General features: G+C 36.3%; 1 protein-coding gene across 1 annotated transcript; it reads left to right on the top strand.

The window, feature by feature from the left end:
* Positions 1–603: 603 nt before the first annotated feature.
* On the top strand, positions 604–8,905 carry LOC126625128 (serine/threonine-protein kinase BLUS1-like). The gene is made up of 21 exons (XM_050294206.1): positions 604–956; positions 1,428–1,682; positions 1,781–1,905; positions 2,020–2,064; positions 3,094–3,175; positions 3,273–3,341; positions 3,536–3,706; positions 3,808–3,873; positions 4,039–4,107; positions 4,226–4,291; positions 4,440–4,789; positions 5,223–5,359; positions 5,473–5,567; positions 5,645–5,683; positions 5,761–5,820; positions 7,111–7,212; positions 7,322–7,373; positions 7,475–7,530; positions 7,775–7,839; positions 7,941–7,992; positions 8,235–8,905. The coding sequence occupies exons 1-21, from the start codon at positions 783–785 to the stop codon at positions 8,286–8,288; spliced, it is 2,184 nt and encodes a 727-aa protein (XP_050150163.1). The 5' UTR covers positions 604–782; the 3' UTR covers positions 8,289–8,905.
* The last annotated feature ends 7,487 nt before the right edge of the window (positions 8,906–16,392 follow it).

Below are 16,392 nucleotides of genomic sequence, written 5' to 3'. Positions count from 1 at the left end.
AACATTACTCATTTGATACCATATTTGATATCAAATTAGGTTATTCATTATGTAATTTTGTCGAACTCCCATTTCTTTTAGTATAAAACTATCGATGTACTAAAAAAAAAAAACATTACTCATTCGACAACAATTGTGAGTTAGAAATTTAATGATCTAATGATGGAAAAGTCCACCAATTTAATCTAATAATCAATGAAAAGCAGCAAATCCCTTTTGTTTTTCGGTTTTTTTTATTTATCAAACAATGAATTTGTTAGATTAGTTATCGACAAAATTTGAACTTACGCTATCATATAAAAGTTCAACATCTTTTCACTACTGTGGTAAAAGGGCCACTTGCCTTCTTTGTTTTTCGTTAAGAAAGACAATAATTAATTCAAAACTGTAATTCCCAAAAATCAAGATTTATCTGAAATTACGGATAATTAGCAACAAAATTATTAACAACAACTCACCCGGTCAAAAAATTGCAAAAATTTAATTAAAAATAAATAAAATTACCAAAAGGCCAAAAGAAATGAGCACGGGTCCCCGCCGTCCCTTATATAATGACCCATCCACGTGTCGACATCCCCTTCACCCTTCGGCACTTCAGCCACGTCATCACTTCTCTCTCATCACAAACACAAAGCCAAGATCCTCCTCCGAATTTCTCTCTTTCTTCACTCTCGCTTCTCTTCAATCGCTTCTCATGGCGGTCAACGAGTCCATGTAAGACAATCGAAACGCAGAGCCCGTAGCCTCCAAACGACATAGCTGAAGCACAAGTCCTCGAGCAGATGGGGAGGATGGGGAGCAATTCGAGGCTTCACTCGGCGAATCCGAACGACTACAAGCTTCTGGAAGAGGTCGGATATGGCGCCAGCGCAACGGTTTACAGAGCGATCTATCTCCCTTTCAATGAAGTCGTCGCCGTCAAGTGCTTGGATCTCGATCGGTGCAATAGCAATTTCGTCAGTTTCTTACTAGTTTCGATTTTTTTTTTAAATCCCAAAATCTTGTAGTTTTCAATGACTGTTGTGAATAATTTGTAGTTGTTTGGTTGCTAATTGAAGCTAGATTTGATTTGGAATTAAGATCTTTGCTTTGTTCTGAGATTGGACTTCAATTTCTTACTTGAATGCTTGATTTGTTGATTCGAGAATGTGAAATTAGTGAGCAATCGAAAGTTTTTTGCTTTGTTTTTTTTTTTTTTTTGTTGTTTTTTTGTTTTTTGAATTGGTGTGGGATTTAATTTGGATGACTATATGGTTATGATCCTCAACCGTCGTTATGGATGAGCGCAAATCGTAACTTTTGCAAATGCTATTGTCTTAGTTGCTGAAGTAATTTTTTTGGAATGAATGCTGTTGAAGAAAACCCAAGTTCTTATTTTTATACTGAGGTGGATTTGTAACCCGTTTTCTGATTGTTTTGTTTCGTAGGAGGATATCCGGAGGGAGGCGCAGACGATGAGATTAATAGATCATCCCAATGTCGTGAGGGCGTTTTGTTCATTTGTCGTTGAAAGAAACCTTTGGGTGATCATGCCATTTATGGCAGAGGGTTCTTGTTTGCACCTCATGAAAATCGCATATCCGGATGGGTTTGAGGAGTCGGCCATTGGTTCTATTCTTAAGGAAACCCTCAAGGCTTTGGTTTACCTTCATAAACAAGGTCATATTCACAGAGATGTGAAGGTTTGTTTCATTTTGTGGTTAATCATTCGTTGTGCTTTGTTTTCATGCCTTTGTTGTGAGGATCTCACTTTTTGATTGTGCTAATGTCTTGGCTGCAGGCTGGAAATATATTACTTGATAGTAATGGGGCGGTGAAGCTTGCCGATTTTGGTGTTTCAGCTTGCATGTTTGAGGCAGCTGATAGACAACGGTCAAGAAACACTTTTGTAGGAACGCCGTGCTGGTAAGTTTTAGTGCCACAGAAGTTATTACGTAATTCCTGTTTGGTACCACATGTTAAACTGCTTGCTTTTTTAATCCATGTAGTTGAGATTTGGATTTATGTTTTGCTTTCCAGGATGGCACCAGAGGTATTGCAACCAGGAAGTGGATACAATTCCAAGTGAGTTTTATTTGATGCAGTAACTTAAAATTTTTTCTTTCTTCTAATAATATGTGGCTTCAGGCTTGTGAACACCTAAAATATCTTCTCCTCGTCAGGAGACAGAGACTTAGCTTCTGTAGTAATATGCATGATTTCACAAATCGCAGCTCCACATTTGTTTCCTTCCCTGAGCATCAGAGCTGTTTATTAAGGATTTTTTTTTGTTTGTTCATAATTGCCACTATGCCATATATATTGAGCTGATAACTAGATAACAAGAAATAGAAGCTGTGCCTTTTAACATGTTAGATCTATACGTATATGTTTATGCACATATCAATTATAGATAGTTATATGACTTGTGTTGATGCACAAAACCGGAGGTCTTGGAACAACGTAAATCCGACCGTGAATCTGCATGAAATATAAATAAATAACACAAGATGTATCGTGGTTCACCCCAAGGTTTGGGCTACGTCCACACTGATTGTATTTATTTGAGGGAGAGAGAGCTCTGAGAGTGAGAGCGTTGAGAGGGTGAGAGAGGGGATCTTAGGCCTAGGAATTGGCCTCCTCTAATTGTGAGGGTGAGGGGTCCTTTTATAGAATAAGGACTCCTCACTTATTACATATTTGCCTCTTCTTTTATCACATAATTACATTTAAGTCCCCCGAGTATTTATACGAGGTCTAAATACGAGGCCCTAAATATGGTATAAACAACTTTTGAATTCAAGGTGATGCGGGTGGTTATATGACTTGTGAATTCAAGGTGATGCGGGTGGGTGGGTGGGTGGGTGGGTGGGTGGGGGGGGGTGGGGGCCCTGGATGACTCTTTTTCCACATCTTTTAATCTTTCATGGTAAACAGAGGAAATCACATTTTTGTTGCAAGTGTTCAATATGTTATCTGCTTTGTAAGCTATCTTCATAACTCGATTTCTCGAGCAAGGACATGTTTTGCTCAGTAGTTTATAATTTGAAAAATAATAAAAAGAGGGTCATATGTGCTTATTTCTTAGTTTTCTGTTGGATGATAACTGTTCAGGGCTGACATTTGGTCATTTGGTATAACGGCGTTGGAGTTGGCCCATGGTCATGCACCATTTTCAAAATACCCTCCAATGAAGGTACTTGTGTTACAGGGTATAACTACACTGCATACCAATATGGTGATTCTTCATTGAAACCTCTGACATGCCACACTCTTTTTGTTTGTTTTCGTAGGTTCTTCTCATGACCATACAGAATGCCCCTCCAGGACTTGATTATGACCGTGATAAAAAGTTCTCTAAGGTATTGGTTTTCTTTCTAGATAGAGTGACATTGTTGCAAACATTTGTTTTATGTAGGTAAACAAACATTTGTTACTGCATTGTGTATCATTAATTGGTATATAAGTGTCAAAGACTTCAATTCTGGTAGTTGTCTTGTATTGTATTTCGATTACAGAATAATATTCTAATTGGAGGATTTCCAGTTGTGATCAGTCTTTTAAAGAAATGGTTGCAATGTGCTTGGTAAAAGATCAAACAAAGAGACCAACAGCAGAGAAATTATTAAAACACTCCTTTTTCAAGCATGCAAAACCTCCAGAGCTTTCTATAAAGAAATTGTTTACGGACTTACCACCTCTTTGGAATCGTGTAAAAGCCCTCCAGGTTAGCTGTCACACTTTTATTATATTGCTTCCCTGCTTTCAGTCTTTCATATGTTTTAGTATGCTTGTTTCATGAATTACTGAAGTATTGGACTGTCACAGCTTAAAGATGCAGCACAACTGGCTTTAAAGAAAATGCCGTCAGCAGAGCAAGAGGCAATGTCACAGGTGTGATATGTATCTTCAAGCTGTTATTCTTTCACCTAAAATTGACTTAAACAGGGTCACAGATGTTCACATTCAGAGTTCAGTAATTTGAGCATGGTAACTAATTTATGTAATAGAAATTATTTGGTGCAATCCTTAGTGGCGTCATTTTCTCTTTCTTTACAGAGTGAGTACCAGCGAGGAGTTAGTGCCTGGAACTTTGACGTTGAGGATTTAAAAGCTCAAGCATCCCTGGTATGACACATTTTATTATTTAGCAAGTATCAGCATGTTCCATATAAAGATAGTATCTTTGGGGGGTTTCCTTTTTTTTGTGTATTTCTGAATTAATATCTTTCATTTTTTATGCTAGATGCGAGATGATGATGATGAAATGATGGATGAAGATGAAAAATTTAAACCTGTTAGTGGTGATAAGGTCAACAATTTGCTATATTCTTTAGAAATTTGTCACTCTTTTAACTGCAGTTTAAGATTTTGTTTTATATTGCACTTCGCTGGCCTTTTACTTTTAGAAGTATGATTATTATGCAGAAAGGTGATTTCCTTTTTGTTTATGCTAGCAGATTGAAACTAGTTGGCGTTCCAGTTTGGGGAAGTTGAACGAAAATAATGAATCATATTGGACTGATTACAAAGGAGAAATCAAAGGTGATGAATCACAACAGGTTGAATGCTTAAACAAAAAGGGCAAGGATCTTGAAAGTAATTTATTGGAATCTGCTGGCCAGCAGAAAACAGGCTGGAAGACAAATGAATCAAGCTCTGAGGCAACAGCGTCTACATCAGAAAAAGACACGGTGCAGGCCAAGCCTAAACCTCTTATTGTGAAAAGTCGTCAAACGCAGAGTGGTCCAATCACACCTGGTGCTGGACTTGGTCATTCAGTATCAGAAAGGGGCCACATCTTTGAAAGGTTTGTCATGGTTGAGTAATGCTCCAGAGTGTAAGCTTTTGGTTTCATCTCTCGCTCTCGTGGGATTAGTGTTGAGAGTTGTCCCACATCGGTGAGGGACAAGGTTTGCTATGTGCTTATATGATCTTGGGCTACTTCCCATATTGCCAATTGGTTTTATGGTGGAACCTCAATTTTATCATGGTATCAAAGCCAGGTTGTCCACGTGTGAAGCCTAACGGCCGCACACGCTCCACGTCACCTAGTTGTTGTCCACGTGTAGGCTTGAAAATCCGCCACATGTGCGGGGACATGTTTAGAGTTGTCCCACATCGGTGAGGGACAAAGTTTGCTATGTGCTTATATGATCTTGGGCTACTCCCCATATTGCCAATTGGTTTTATGGTGGAACCTCAATTTCATCAATAAGTTCCTTATGCTTTGATATCTTCAGGAATGAGAATGAAAATCAACCTATAATTGATAAAGGTAAATGTGAAGTACGACGAACACCAAGCTTTAGTGGTCCACTGATGCTTCCCAATCGAGCTTCAGCAAACAGTTTATCAGCTCCTATAAAATCTTCTGGAGGTAATGAATATTTTCACTATGTTTTAAAGATGAAAATCAACAGTGCAACTATTCCAACTATTATGTTCCCTATTGCTTGGAATTCTTATTGCCAATTGTTTTACCGTTAATAGGATTTAGAGATTCTTTGGATGACAAGTCAAAGGCTAATTTGGTGCAAATTAGGGGGAGATTTTCAGTGACATCAGAAAATTTGGATCTTGTAAAGGTGAACCTTTATTATTATGCTATGCTTAATTGCTTATTCTATTTTTTATAATCACTAACTTTAAAAGATTGCCATAGGATATTCCATCGAGTACAGTACCTCGTCGTTCTTCACAGGTGAGTAGCTGGTTTTGCGTAACCGTTCTCAAGTAAATGTTTTTAGTTCTAATTCATGTTCTGTTTTGTTATTTTAGGGATCACCTCTGAGAAAGTCTGCTAGCGTTGGTGATTGGGTATTTGACTCCAGGCAAATGGTTTGTTTGTGATCTCTCTCTCTCTCTCTCCCTAGAGGTTTTTATCAGAAATAATCCTTGATGTTTCGTCAACTCTTACTTCTAGTTTGTATATTGACATGCTCATTGATGTTGTCCCTATGCCAGATTCCATTAAAAAATCCGCTAGTTTGCTGACATGGCGTACATGTGGGGACCATTTGTCCATTACCATTTTTCAAAAAATGCTGAAGAAAACCCACAAAAAGTTAAATAAAAAATAATGAGTAAAATAAATAAAATGTTAAAAAACTAAAACAAATCCTCCTTGCTATCTCTGCCACCTGCTTCTCCCCCACCCCTACAGCACCCAGCTCAACCCTCCTCCCCCTCCTACTCACCACCCCATTCCCTGACCCTCATCCCAAAACTGAAAACCCATATTTTGGTCCGCAACCCACCCGCCACCCCCACGCACACATCAATCAACCAAGACCCCGGTTCTCCATCCCACTTCATCTGTGGCCAATAAGTCTACTATCATATGTGAGCTCGACAGGGATGGTCATGGCGGTCAAGAAGTTGACGGCTTTAATGATATATGGAATTCCATGGTGGTCGAAGAGGACTCTTGGGAAGGGGTTTTGGGGGGGGGGGGGTGTCATCGGAGGCGGTGTTTGGGTAGGGTGGTTCAGCCAGCGGGTCGTGTATTATTTTGGTTTTTTTTTTTTTTTTTTTTACTTTTTTTAATTTAGTTTTTCATAATTTTGAAATTTTAAACCATTTATTGTGCCCACATGGCACTATCTCATTGGATAAATGGTCCCCACATGCACACCATGTGAGCAAACTAATGGATTTTTAATGGAATCTGACGGAGGGACAACATTGATGAGCATGTCAATAAATGGACGACCATATTGATATTTTTGAAACCTAAAAACTAGAATTAGGAGTTGGCGAAACATCAAGGACCATTTGTGATTTAAAAAAAAAAAACCTTATATAAAAGAAGATTGCTTTATGAGATCTGAATCCCAGCCGTTAGATATTGATTCAACTATAGCGAGCATGAACTTCATTCTCATCAATAACTGGGAGATCTAAGTTATATGTGTGTGTATACAAATATATCTGAGTTCATGGGAGTATTTGATGAACAATGTTAGATCTTGTCTTAGATTTTTCCCCATTTTCTATATTCACTTAGTTCTAACATAGTCGTTTCTTTGTGCTATGACAAAAATGTAGAAGATTCAGTTACTTTACCTCTGCGGTAGTTTGAAATCTTATTTGTCCTTTATTTATGTGATTTCATTCTTTATGTTTCAGCCTGCCACTCTGTCAACAAAGGAGTTCAACAACAGCAACGTACCTGCATCACTTCTCCTGCCTCACCTTCAGAATCTTTTTCAACAGACGTTGATTCAACAGGTAAAAGAGCAAATCTGGTACAACATAGATAGTGGATAGACTTGAAGAATTGATTTTAAAACTTCAGCTTGCAAATTTAGTGCAAATTTGTTTATTCTTTTGGTTGCAGGATATTATTATGAATTTGCTAAACAGCTTGCAACCAGCTGAGGCAGTAGAAGGTGAGTGAAATATCTATGGGAGTATAATACTAGATATGAGTTGTGAATTTGTATAGATTTTTATTGAACTAGTTAGTAAGGTACTCCTTTTCTTATTTCAGCTACTCAAAATGGAAAGTTACCTCCATTGCCTCGCAGTTCTGAGAACAATGGAAATGTACGTATATTTTATTTTTTCCCAATTCTGATATAAAGATAACGTATCGTATTAGCTTCTCAGCAGTTTCCCTTTGGTATTTTTTTTTTCTTTTTTTCCAAATGATAGATTAGTCTGTCCCCTATGGTGGTAGCCGTAATCTATTCATTGCGTGTTAAAAACTCTTTTGGACTTGTATATCAATGATTAGCCAGTCATCATCTTTGTAGAGTTTGTAACATTCTCTAATTTGTCCAACCAACAGGTTGAAACTGCAGTTTCTGAGAGGGAGCGTTTATTGCTCGCCAAAGTATCGGAGTTACAAGCCAGGTTAAGTCATCCCAAGTCTAAGTCGAGTACTTTGGAAGAATCTTTTTTATTTTATTTTTCCTGCTTTCAGTCAAGTTTGGCTGATGTTTCTCTCTTTCCAGGATGAACAACTTGAGTGATGAACTGAATGCTGAAAAGATGAGACACATTCAAGTAAGTTGCTAAAGAGTTCTAAATAACATTATTCTCGCCTTATAATACGCTTGAAGAAAGATGAAAAAACAATTACATTTCTGTAATATTGTGGTTGAGCCTAGAGTGGGAATTTTAGAAATGGAACAGTTAGGATTGGTATGTTGTGAGTTGAAAGTGTTGATGGCGATGGGTTTCTATGTATATCCCGCTGTTTGCTTGCGTTTATGTTATCATTAATTAGTTGGTTATCACTTTGACAGTTGCAACAACAGCTAAATGCTGTATGTGGGCAAGAAAATGGAGAAAGAAGTTGAGGGTGCGTGACCCAAAGGTGTGATTAGTGTAAAGGAATCCACGGTGTACATCCGGCCACAAGCTGTAGACTGTTTCTCTCCAACGAATTTTCCTCTTCACTGAATGGGAATTGTTTATGGTTGCCGATAAAAGTAAATGCATCGAGAGGATAGAAGTTGACGTTCCCGGATCTCCTTCCATTGTAGGTAATAAGTTTCCTTCCTCAAGGATTTCAGGCACTTCAGAATCCAGATGAGTAATACGTGAGTTTACGGGTTTATCAGGATGTGATTTGTGTGGTTCGGGAACAGAAAATTAGGTCCTTCCCTACAGTGATGATCCAACTCCTGGGCTCTTAGCCATGATCAGAAGGAAAAGAGAAGGTTATATGTATTATAGTTAATAGGGATGCATTTTATTTTATATTTATAAATGTTTAAACAGATTTTATGAGCTTGTATATGATGGCTGTAGAACACAATGTTTTTTTTTTTCCTTAAAAAGGGGAACAACTGGTGGCAAGTCACAGTTATCCACCTCTTTCGGGAGCCGGGAAGACTCACAGAGGCATTTCAGCCTTCATCTGGTCACAATGATTATTTATTATTTGATTTATACTAAATCTGCTTCATCGAAATCATTAGCAATTTGGGATTTTAATACATTTGCTTTATTTTAATTTGTTCATTAAAGTTATGATTTCCTATGCTACAAGGAGCATGGAAGAAAATGCCGATAATATCGGCAAAATATCGCCGATATTATCGGTTTTTCGGGAAATTGATATTTTAATTGGTATTCGAATGGTTTTCGTCCAAATATCGCGATATTTTTTTGAACGGTGCAATCGGACTCCGAGCCGAACGTCGGAGAAGAACGCCGGAGATGGTGTGCCTATTCCCGAGCCGATTTCATCCCAAAAACCTTGCAAAAACACGATTTTTAACTTCAATTTCACATATAAACTTCAAATTTCACGCATGCAAGAGGTAATAAACGATTCAACATATGTGATGTCGGTTTAGGGTTTAGGGTTTCAATGGAATCTCACCTGAAAACTTGTTTTCTTCGAGTCGAAGACGAACCAGATGACTGAGCCAACTCCTTGCTCAGCGGCGCACCGCCACAGACAACTGAGCCAACTCCGACTTCGCCAGAGCCACGATCAACGGCGGCGACACCCAGATATCAAGAGGGATTCGAGATTGTCGGACTGAGGAGCAGAAGGCCGTGGTGTGTGTGTAGGGGAAGGGAGAAGAGAGATCGAGAGATCTGTGTGTGTGTGTGTGTGCGTGGGAGAAGGGAGAAGAGAGATCGGAGAAGGGAGAAGAGAGATCGAGAGATCTGTGTGTGTGTGTGTGTGTGTGTGGGAGAAGGGAGAAGAGAGATCAGAGAATGGAGAAGAGAGATCGAGAGATCTGTGTGTGTGTGTGTGTGTGTGTTTAGGAGAAGGGAGAAGAGAGATCGGAGATCTGTGTGTGTGGGAGAAGGGAGAAGAGAGATCGAGAAGGATCGAGAGAGAGAGAGACTGAGGTCGTGGTCTGCGTGTGTGATGTTTGTGTGCGTGCGTTGTGTGCGTGTGTGGTTGCATGCGTTGTGTCATTTGTGTGTGTGTGTGTGTGTGTGGGCTCCTCCTGTCAGGAGGACACATGACTCACTCAGTATTCCCGACAAGTTTTACAATTATTTTGACAATTTGACACATGACTCACTCAGTATTCCTGACAAGTTTTACAATTATTTTGACAATTTCAGACCACTTTTACAATTATAATTTGTATTCTTTTCAGACCATGGATGGTGATTTCATTCAAAACCGTGTGCCGATATTGTTTTAAAAGGTGGAGTATCAGAGCCATTGTGATATTCTTTCAAAGCTGCATTCTTTCAAGAGGTCGAGTGTCATAGCCATTCAGAGCCTTTTCGATTATTTTATTTCCCTTACCCCTTTCAAAGTCATTCCAGATCCATTCCAGAGCTTGAATACAAAGGGTTCCATATTTAAAGTAAGTTTACAAACTTATATTTATATTCTTATAATTTATACAACAACAAAAAAATTTGTGTGAACTCGTATGTTAATTTTTTTAAGTAATTAATACTTGCATGTTAGTTTTTGTAAGTAATTAAGTAATGTTAACAATTACATGTTAATTTTTTTTAAGTAATTAAGTAATGTTGTATAATTATTCCCTAGGATAATTTTAATATGTTTAATGTTATTTATTATTTTATTTCCCTTACCATTTTCAAAGCCATTCCAGATTCATTCCAAAGCTTGAACACAAAGGGTTCCATATTTAAGGTAAGTTTACAAACTTATATTTATATTATTGTAATTTATACAACAACAAATAAATTTGTGTGGACTCGTATGTTAATTTTTTTAAGTAATTAATACTTGCATGTTAATTTTTGTAAGTAGTTAAGTAATGTTAACAATTACATGTTAATTTTTTTAAGTAATTAAGTAATGTTGTATAATTATTCCCTAGGATAATTTTAATATGTTTAATGTTATTTATTATTTTATTAATATTAGGTTTTATTATCAAATAGGATAATTATTCATTAATATTAGGTTTTTTATTATCAAATTGGATTATTATTCATTAAATTATATTATTATCAAATTGGATTATTATTCATTAAATTGGATTATTCATTAAATTGGCTTATTATCAAATTGGACTATTCATTAAATTGGATTATTATTAAATTGGATTATTATCAATTTGGATTATTATTCATCACTATGTTTTATATTAGGATTATTTTTAAGATAATTGGATTATTATTCATTAAATTGGCTTATTATCAAATTGGACTATTCATTAAATTGGATTATTATTAATTGGATTATTATCAAATTGGATTATTATTCATCACTATGTTTTATATTAGGATTATTTTTTTATCAAATAGGATTTTTATTCATTAATATTAGGTTTTTTTTATTATCAAATTGGATTATTCATTAAATTGGATTATTATTAAAGTGGATTATTATTAAATTGGATTATTATAAAAAAGGAATATTATTCATCACTATGTTTTATATTAGGATTATTTTCATGAAACATAATTATCATCATTTATAGTAGGATTATTTATATTAGGATTATTATCAAAAAGGAATATTATTCATCATTTATATTAGGATTATTTTTTTATCAAATTGGATTATTATTCATTAATATTAGGTTTTATTATTCCATATTATTTTTTTAATTACTTAAATTTTTACAATCATTTTCTTTACTTCATATTTAATTCTTATGTAGAATAACTTTATTATTTAGGTTCTCTTATATAACCGTCATCACTACTATATTTTTTGGCCAAAAAATATTTGTCTAATTTTCATGAAAAATAAATGTAGGTACATTTACGATGTCCAGTGGAGCTACTAAACGTGATCCAGCTTGGGAACATGGATACCCAATAGACGGAAACAAACATGGCACAATTTGCAAATATTGTGGTCGGGTAATGAAGAGTGGCAGAGTGACACGACTTAAGTACCATCTTAGTGGATTAGATCCAGCAAAAAATGTCCAACGATGCGATAATGTCCCCCCAGAAGTGAAGACATTCATCAGCACATTATTAAAAAATAAAAAACAGCAGAAGGAAAAGATAACACAGGGAATGGAAAATATTCGAGCTGGGCTACGGGGAGAAGTCTATGGCCAAGAGCTTGACAGTGATGATGATGACGATGAGGATGAATGTGATGATGACATGGGACCTAAAGAACGATGCAGTTTGAAACAAGCATTACGTGCCTCCAAACAGTCAGCATGGGAAAGAGAACACCTTCATAAAATTCCTAATAGAGCACAAGGTTCCGGGACAAGTGGTGGTGCACAAATGAGACGGGGAGACAGTCTTAGAGAATCACAACCAACACCACCAATAGCCCCAAGTTTATATAAGTCATCCAAAGCACGTCAAAAGAGTGTTTGGAGTTATTTCACTGGAGGTAATGTGAAGGGGGGAATGGGGTGTCTAATTAGCAAGTTCTTTATCTATGAAAATGTCCCTGCTGCGAAGGCATCATCACATCATTTCAAAAATATGGTAGTGGGATGTCAACATGCCGGTGTTGGAGTACAACCTCCCACTCCCTATGAGATAAGAAACAAATATTTGGATATGGAGTATAAAGACATTAGCGAGTATGTTAACAAGTTGAGGTCAAAGTGGGAAACTAATGGTTGCACAATCATGTGTGATGGATGGACCGGCCCGACCAGATTGTCTATCATCAACTTCATGGTATACTCCAAGGGAAAGACAATTTTTTTTAAGTCTGTTGATGCTTCAGACCATATAAAGAATTACAAGTATATTTACAAATTATTGAGGGATGTAATCATGGAGGTGGGAGAGCATAATGTTGTCCAAGTCGTGACCGACAACGGTTCTGCATTTGTCAAAGCTGGAAAAAAGTTAATGAAGCATCATAATCTGTTTTGGACATCATGTGCAGCACATTGTATTGATCTCATGTTTGAGGCAATGGGGAAGAGAGAGAATGTTGCTACTGTGGTCAAAAGAGCTAGAACGATCACAAATTATATTTACAATCACGGTTGGTTGTTGGCAAAGATGCGTGAATTTTGCAAAGGAGAAATTATTCGTCCAGCTACCACTCGATTCGTCACCAACTATATTGCATTAGACAGCATACTCAAGAAGAAAGCAGGGTTGAAGCAACTATTCACTAGTGACGATTGGGCCAACCACAATTTGAGCCGCTCAAATACAGGTCGTATGGTGGAAAGTATAGTGCTTGATCATGCTTTTTGGACTCAATCAGAACATGTGTGCCAAGTGTTTGAACCTCTTTACAAAGTTTTACGGATCGTTGACACAGAGGTGTATCCTACTATGGGGGCAGTATATGAGTTGATGCGTGTAGTGAAGGATGAATTGGAAAGAAAACATGGTGCAAGGTGGGTCATAAAGATAATTGAAGACCGATGGTATAAAACATTATACCACGATTTGCATGCAGCAGGTATAAATTATGTCATAATTTGCAATTTGTTTCTTTAGTTGCATAAGTATTATTTCTCTTATTAGAGTATGTGTTTCTTTGAACAACATATTATTTGAATCCCCGATACCAATACAGACCCGGTATTGGAGATGATGGTAACCTTATACGTGCTGTACATAATGTATACTCTAAATTAGACCCTGCATCACCAGCAGTTGGCCAATTTGGAAATGAGGTAGACAATTACTTAAATTATAATAATTACTTTGTTGGATTAAACTAACACGATTTATTGAATTCAGCTAACATGGTTTAAAGATGCAAGAAAAACTTTTGGAGAACCAACATCAGTTGCTGCTCGAACAAATATGTCTCCTAGTGAGTATAAACATATTTCACTATAAGTTTATAATAGAATTTGTTGGAGTTATTAGGCTTATCAACATTGTTTTTCATTGTAGCTGAATGGTGGATCATGTATGGGACCGATGCACCAACTGTGAGAAAGTTAGCAATCAAAGTATTATCACAAACAGCTTCCTCATCTGCTTGTGAAAGAAATTGGAGCACATTTGCACTCATACACACAAAACAAAGAAATAAGTTGGCTCATAGTAGCTTGGAAAAATTAGTTTATTGCTACTACAACATGAAGCTTCAAATTCGAGATAAGGAAGCAGAAATAGATCATGTCGACTATGGGGACCCACTAGATGTGTTTGATATTGTTGGTGAAGATGATGATACAGAGGGTAACCAACTTTTTCAATGGATTAGACCTCTTCATTTATATGATGATGAAGGCAACCCAGCTCCCAGAGTTGCTGAAGAAGCACGTAATGAAGGGATAAATGTAGAAAGAATATTAGAGGAGGAGGTGGGATCTAGCAGCGCTGACTCTTTGGAAGAGCTTTTGCGCCCAAGACCAAGAAACATTGGAATTCCACATTCTTCTAATCCTACACAACCACAACATCGTGCTGATATTAATGATAGCTCTAGTACAAGATCAGGAGACTCACCTACCACCGGAGGTGGGAATGATGAAGGACATAGTGAAGCTGGAGGTAGTGGAGCTGGAGGTAGTGGTGGTGGATATGGAAACTATTATGGACCACCACTTCCCGGATATATGAGCCCCTTCACTGGTGAGGCAAACTTCACGCATGCAACACAGGATGATGACCATGGCAGTAGGCGGGCAGGACCAGGAATTGGTGCCATAGGGAATGACTATACTCGCAGAGAAAGAGGCAAAGGGATTTTGTCAAGTCAAGAAGATGACTCGTTATCTAGAACTTCAGACTCTGTTGGATTGGGAAGTAGTAACTATGGTTATACTCATAACCAACCATTTCCCTACCCTTCATATCCCATTCCTGTTGGGATGGAATCGAGCGACTCATGGAAACAATCCCAGACTCAATCTTCAAATGATTTTTCTTATGGACAACCTCAACCAATCTCGGATCCATATGGGTGGCATGTTAACAATTACATGCAAAACTATTTTGGGGATTTATCATTTGATAACTACTCTTCACAATACACTCATTCTACACTTAGAGATGATGAAGATAGTGAAAAATTTGAACCTTATAGAAACTCTATGTGGTACTAAAGTGTAAAATATTGTACTAATTCATTATATATAAATGATTATGGTGTGTTTAGACTTCTTTCATTAATTACTACATATTTTCTACACTCACAATGTTTGTCAGCTCGCTATATAATCAACTTGATAATGTTAAATCCATCATGCAATACATTTCTTTCCAATTTTTTGTGATAAACTAATAGATAATTGACTAAATAAACATCCTACAAAGTTTCAATAAAAATTTCCAAGTTTTTCTTACAATTTCCGTGGTTTCCATGTAATTTTTATCGATATCGATATTTTACCGATATTTCCACCGATATTTCCGTGTTTTCGGACTACCGATATTTCCGATATTACCGATATTTTCTTCCTTGACAAGGAGTGATGGGGTTAGAAATTTTACAAAGAATCAAAATAATTCATGTATTAAAATAATATTTACCGTTGAGATGAGTTAAATTCTAATTCATAGATTTTTAGCTAATTTAACTTGAAAATATGGAGAATTAAGGAAACTCTCTCAGGGTATCTCAGGTCTATGCACCTTGGTACGGGTTCGATTCAAATCGACTTTCCTTCCTCCCTAACAATTAAACTTAACATACCAACGTTATTGCTAAACTCAAAAAAAAAAAAAAATAATAATAATAATAAATAATGAGTATGTATAGTCAAACAAGATGCAAGTTCAAACTATGTTTAAACTGATTTAGGGTGACGTGCCGATTTAGTCCCTGAAATATCACCTTAATGAAAATTAGATCTCTGAATTATTTTTTCGGTAAAATAAGTCCTCAAATTCATTGAAAATTGCTAATTTCATCCCTACTATTACATTCAAAGCTATTTTATCCAATTTTTCGTCAACTTAAGTCACTTGACACACTTTAGAGTGTAATACCGTCATTTTCTCGCCTATAAGCCCTTAACATTTCATATAAGTTGCGAATTTAACGTCTAATTTACCTTCAAAAGTTAACTTACATTATTTCTTTATGAAAAATTATCAAATAACCATCTAAAGTTAACTCGATACACTATTTTTTATGAAAAACTACAAATTTACCTTCCAATGTGTATCACATGCAAGTAATGTGACTTAAATTGATGAAAAATTGAATATAGTAGCTTTAAATATAATATTAACGATGTAATCGGCATATTTTTATAATTCAATGATTGATTTTTTTTGAAAAAATAGTTTAGAGATCTAATATTCATTAAGATAATAATTCAGGAACTAAATTGGCAATTCACCCAACTGATTTATAACATAAAAATCAAGTTTAGCACATGAGAAGGTTAAAACACAAACTAATTAGATTGAGACGTTGTTATCATGATAGCACTGCCACTCAAGCACTCGTTTTCATCTTTTACCCATTCTTGTTAATTTTTTACCGTTAATCTTCTTCAATTCATTTAATTTAACGACCGTGAATTGACAGAGATTATAAAAAGTCAAAATGAATGTGTAGGCAGCACTACCTATTATTATTGTGGTCAATCA

The sequence above is a fragment of the Malus sylvestris genome, chromosome 6, assembly GCF_916048215.2.
Source record: "Malus sylvestris chromosome 6, drMalSylv7.2, whole genome shotgun sequence".
Taxonomy (NCBI): domain Eukaryota; kingdom Viridiplantae; phylum Streptophyta; class Magnoliopsida; order Rosales; family Rosaceae; genus Malus; species Malus sylvestris.
Note: the sequence above shows the minus strand (reverse complement) of the source record. Positions and strands in the feature narration are given on the sequence as shown.

What these genes read in the sequence shown, in the direction of transcription:
- LOC126625128 (XM_050294206.1), top strand. Translation starts at nt 783, where the DNA reads ATGGGGAGGATGGGGAGCAATTCGAGGCTTCACTCGGCGAATCCGAAC. An exon ending in AACAGACGTTGATTCAACAG is followed by an intron (nt 7,213 to 7,321) that starts GTAAAAGAGCAA and finishes TTTTGGTTGCAG; the next exon opens with GATATTATTATGAATTTGCT. An exon ending in AAAAGATGAGACACATTCAA is followed by an intron (nt 7,993 to 8,234) that starts GTAAGTTGCTAA and finishes TCACTTTGACAG; the next exon opens with TTGCAACAACAGCTAAATGC.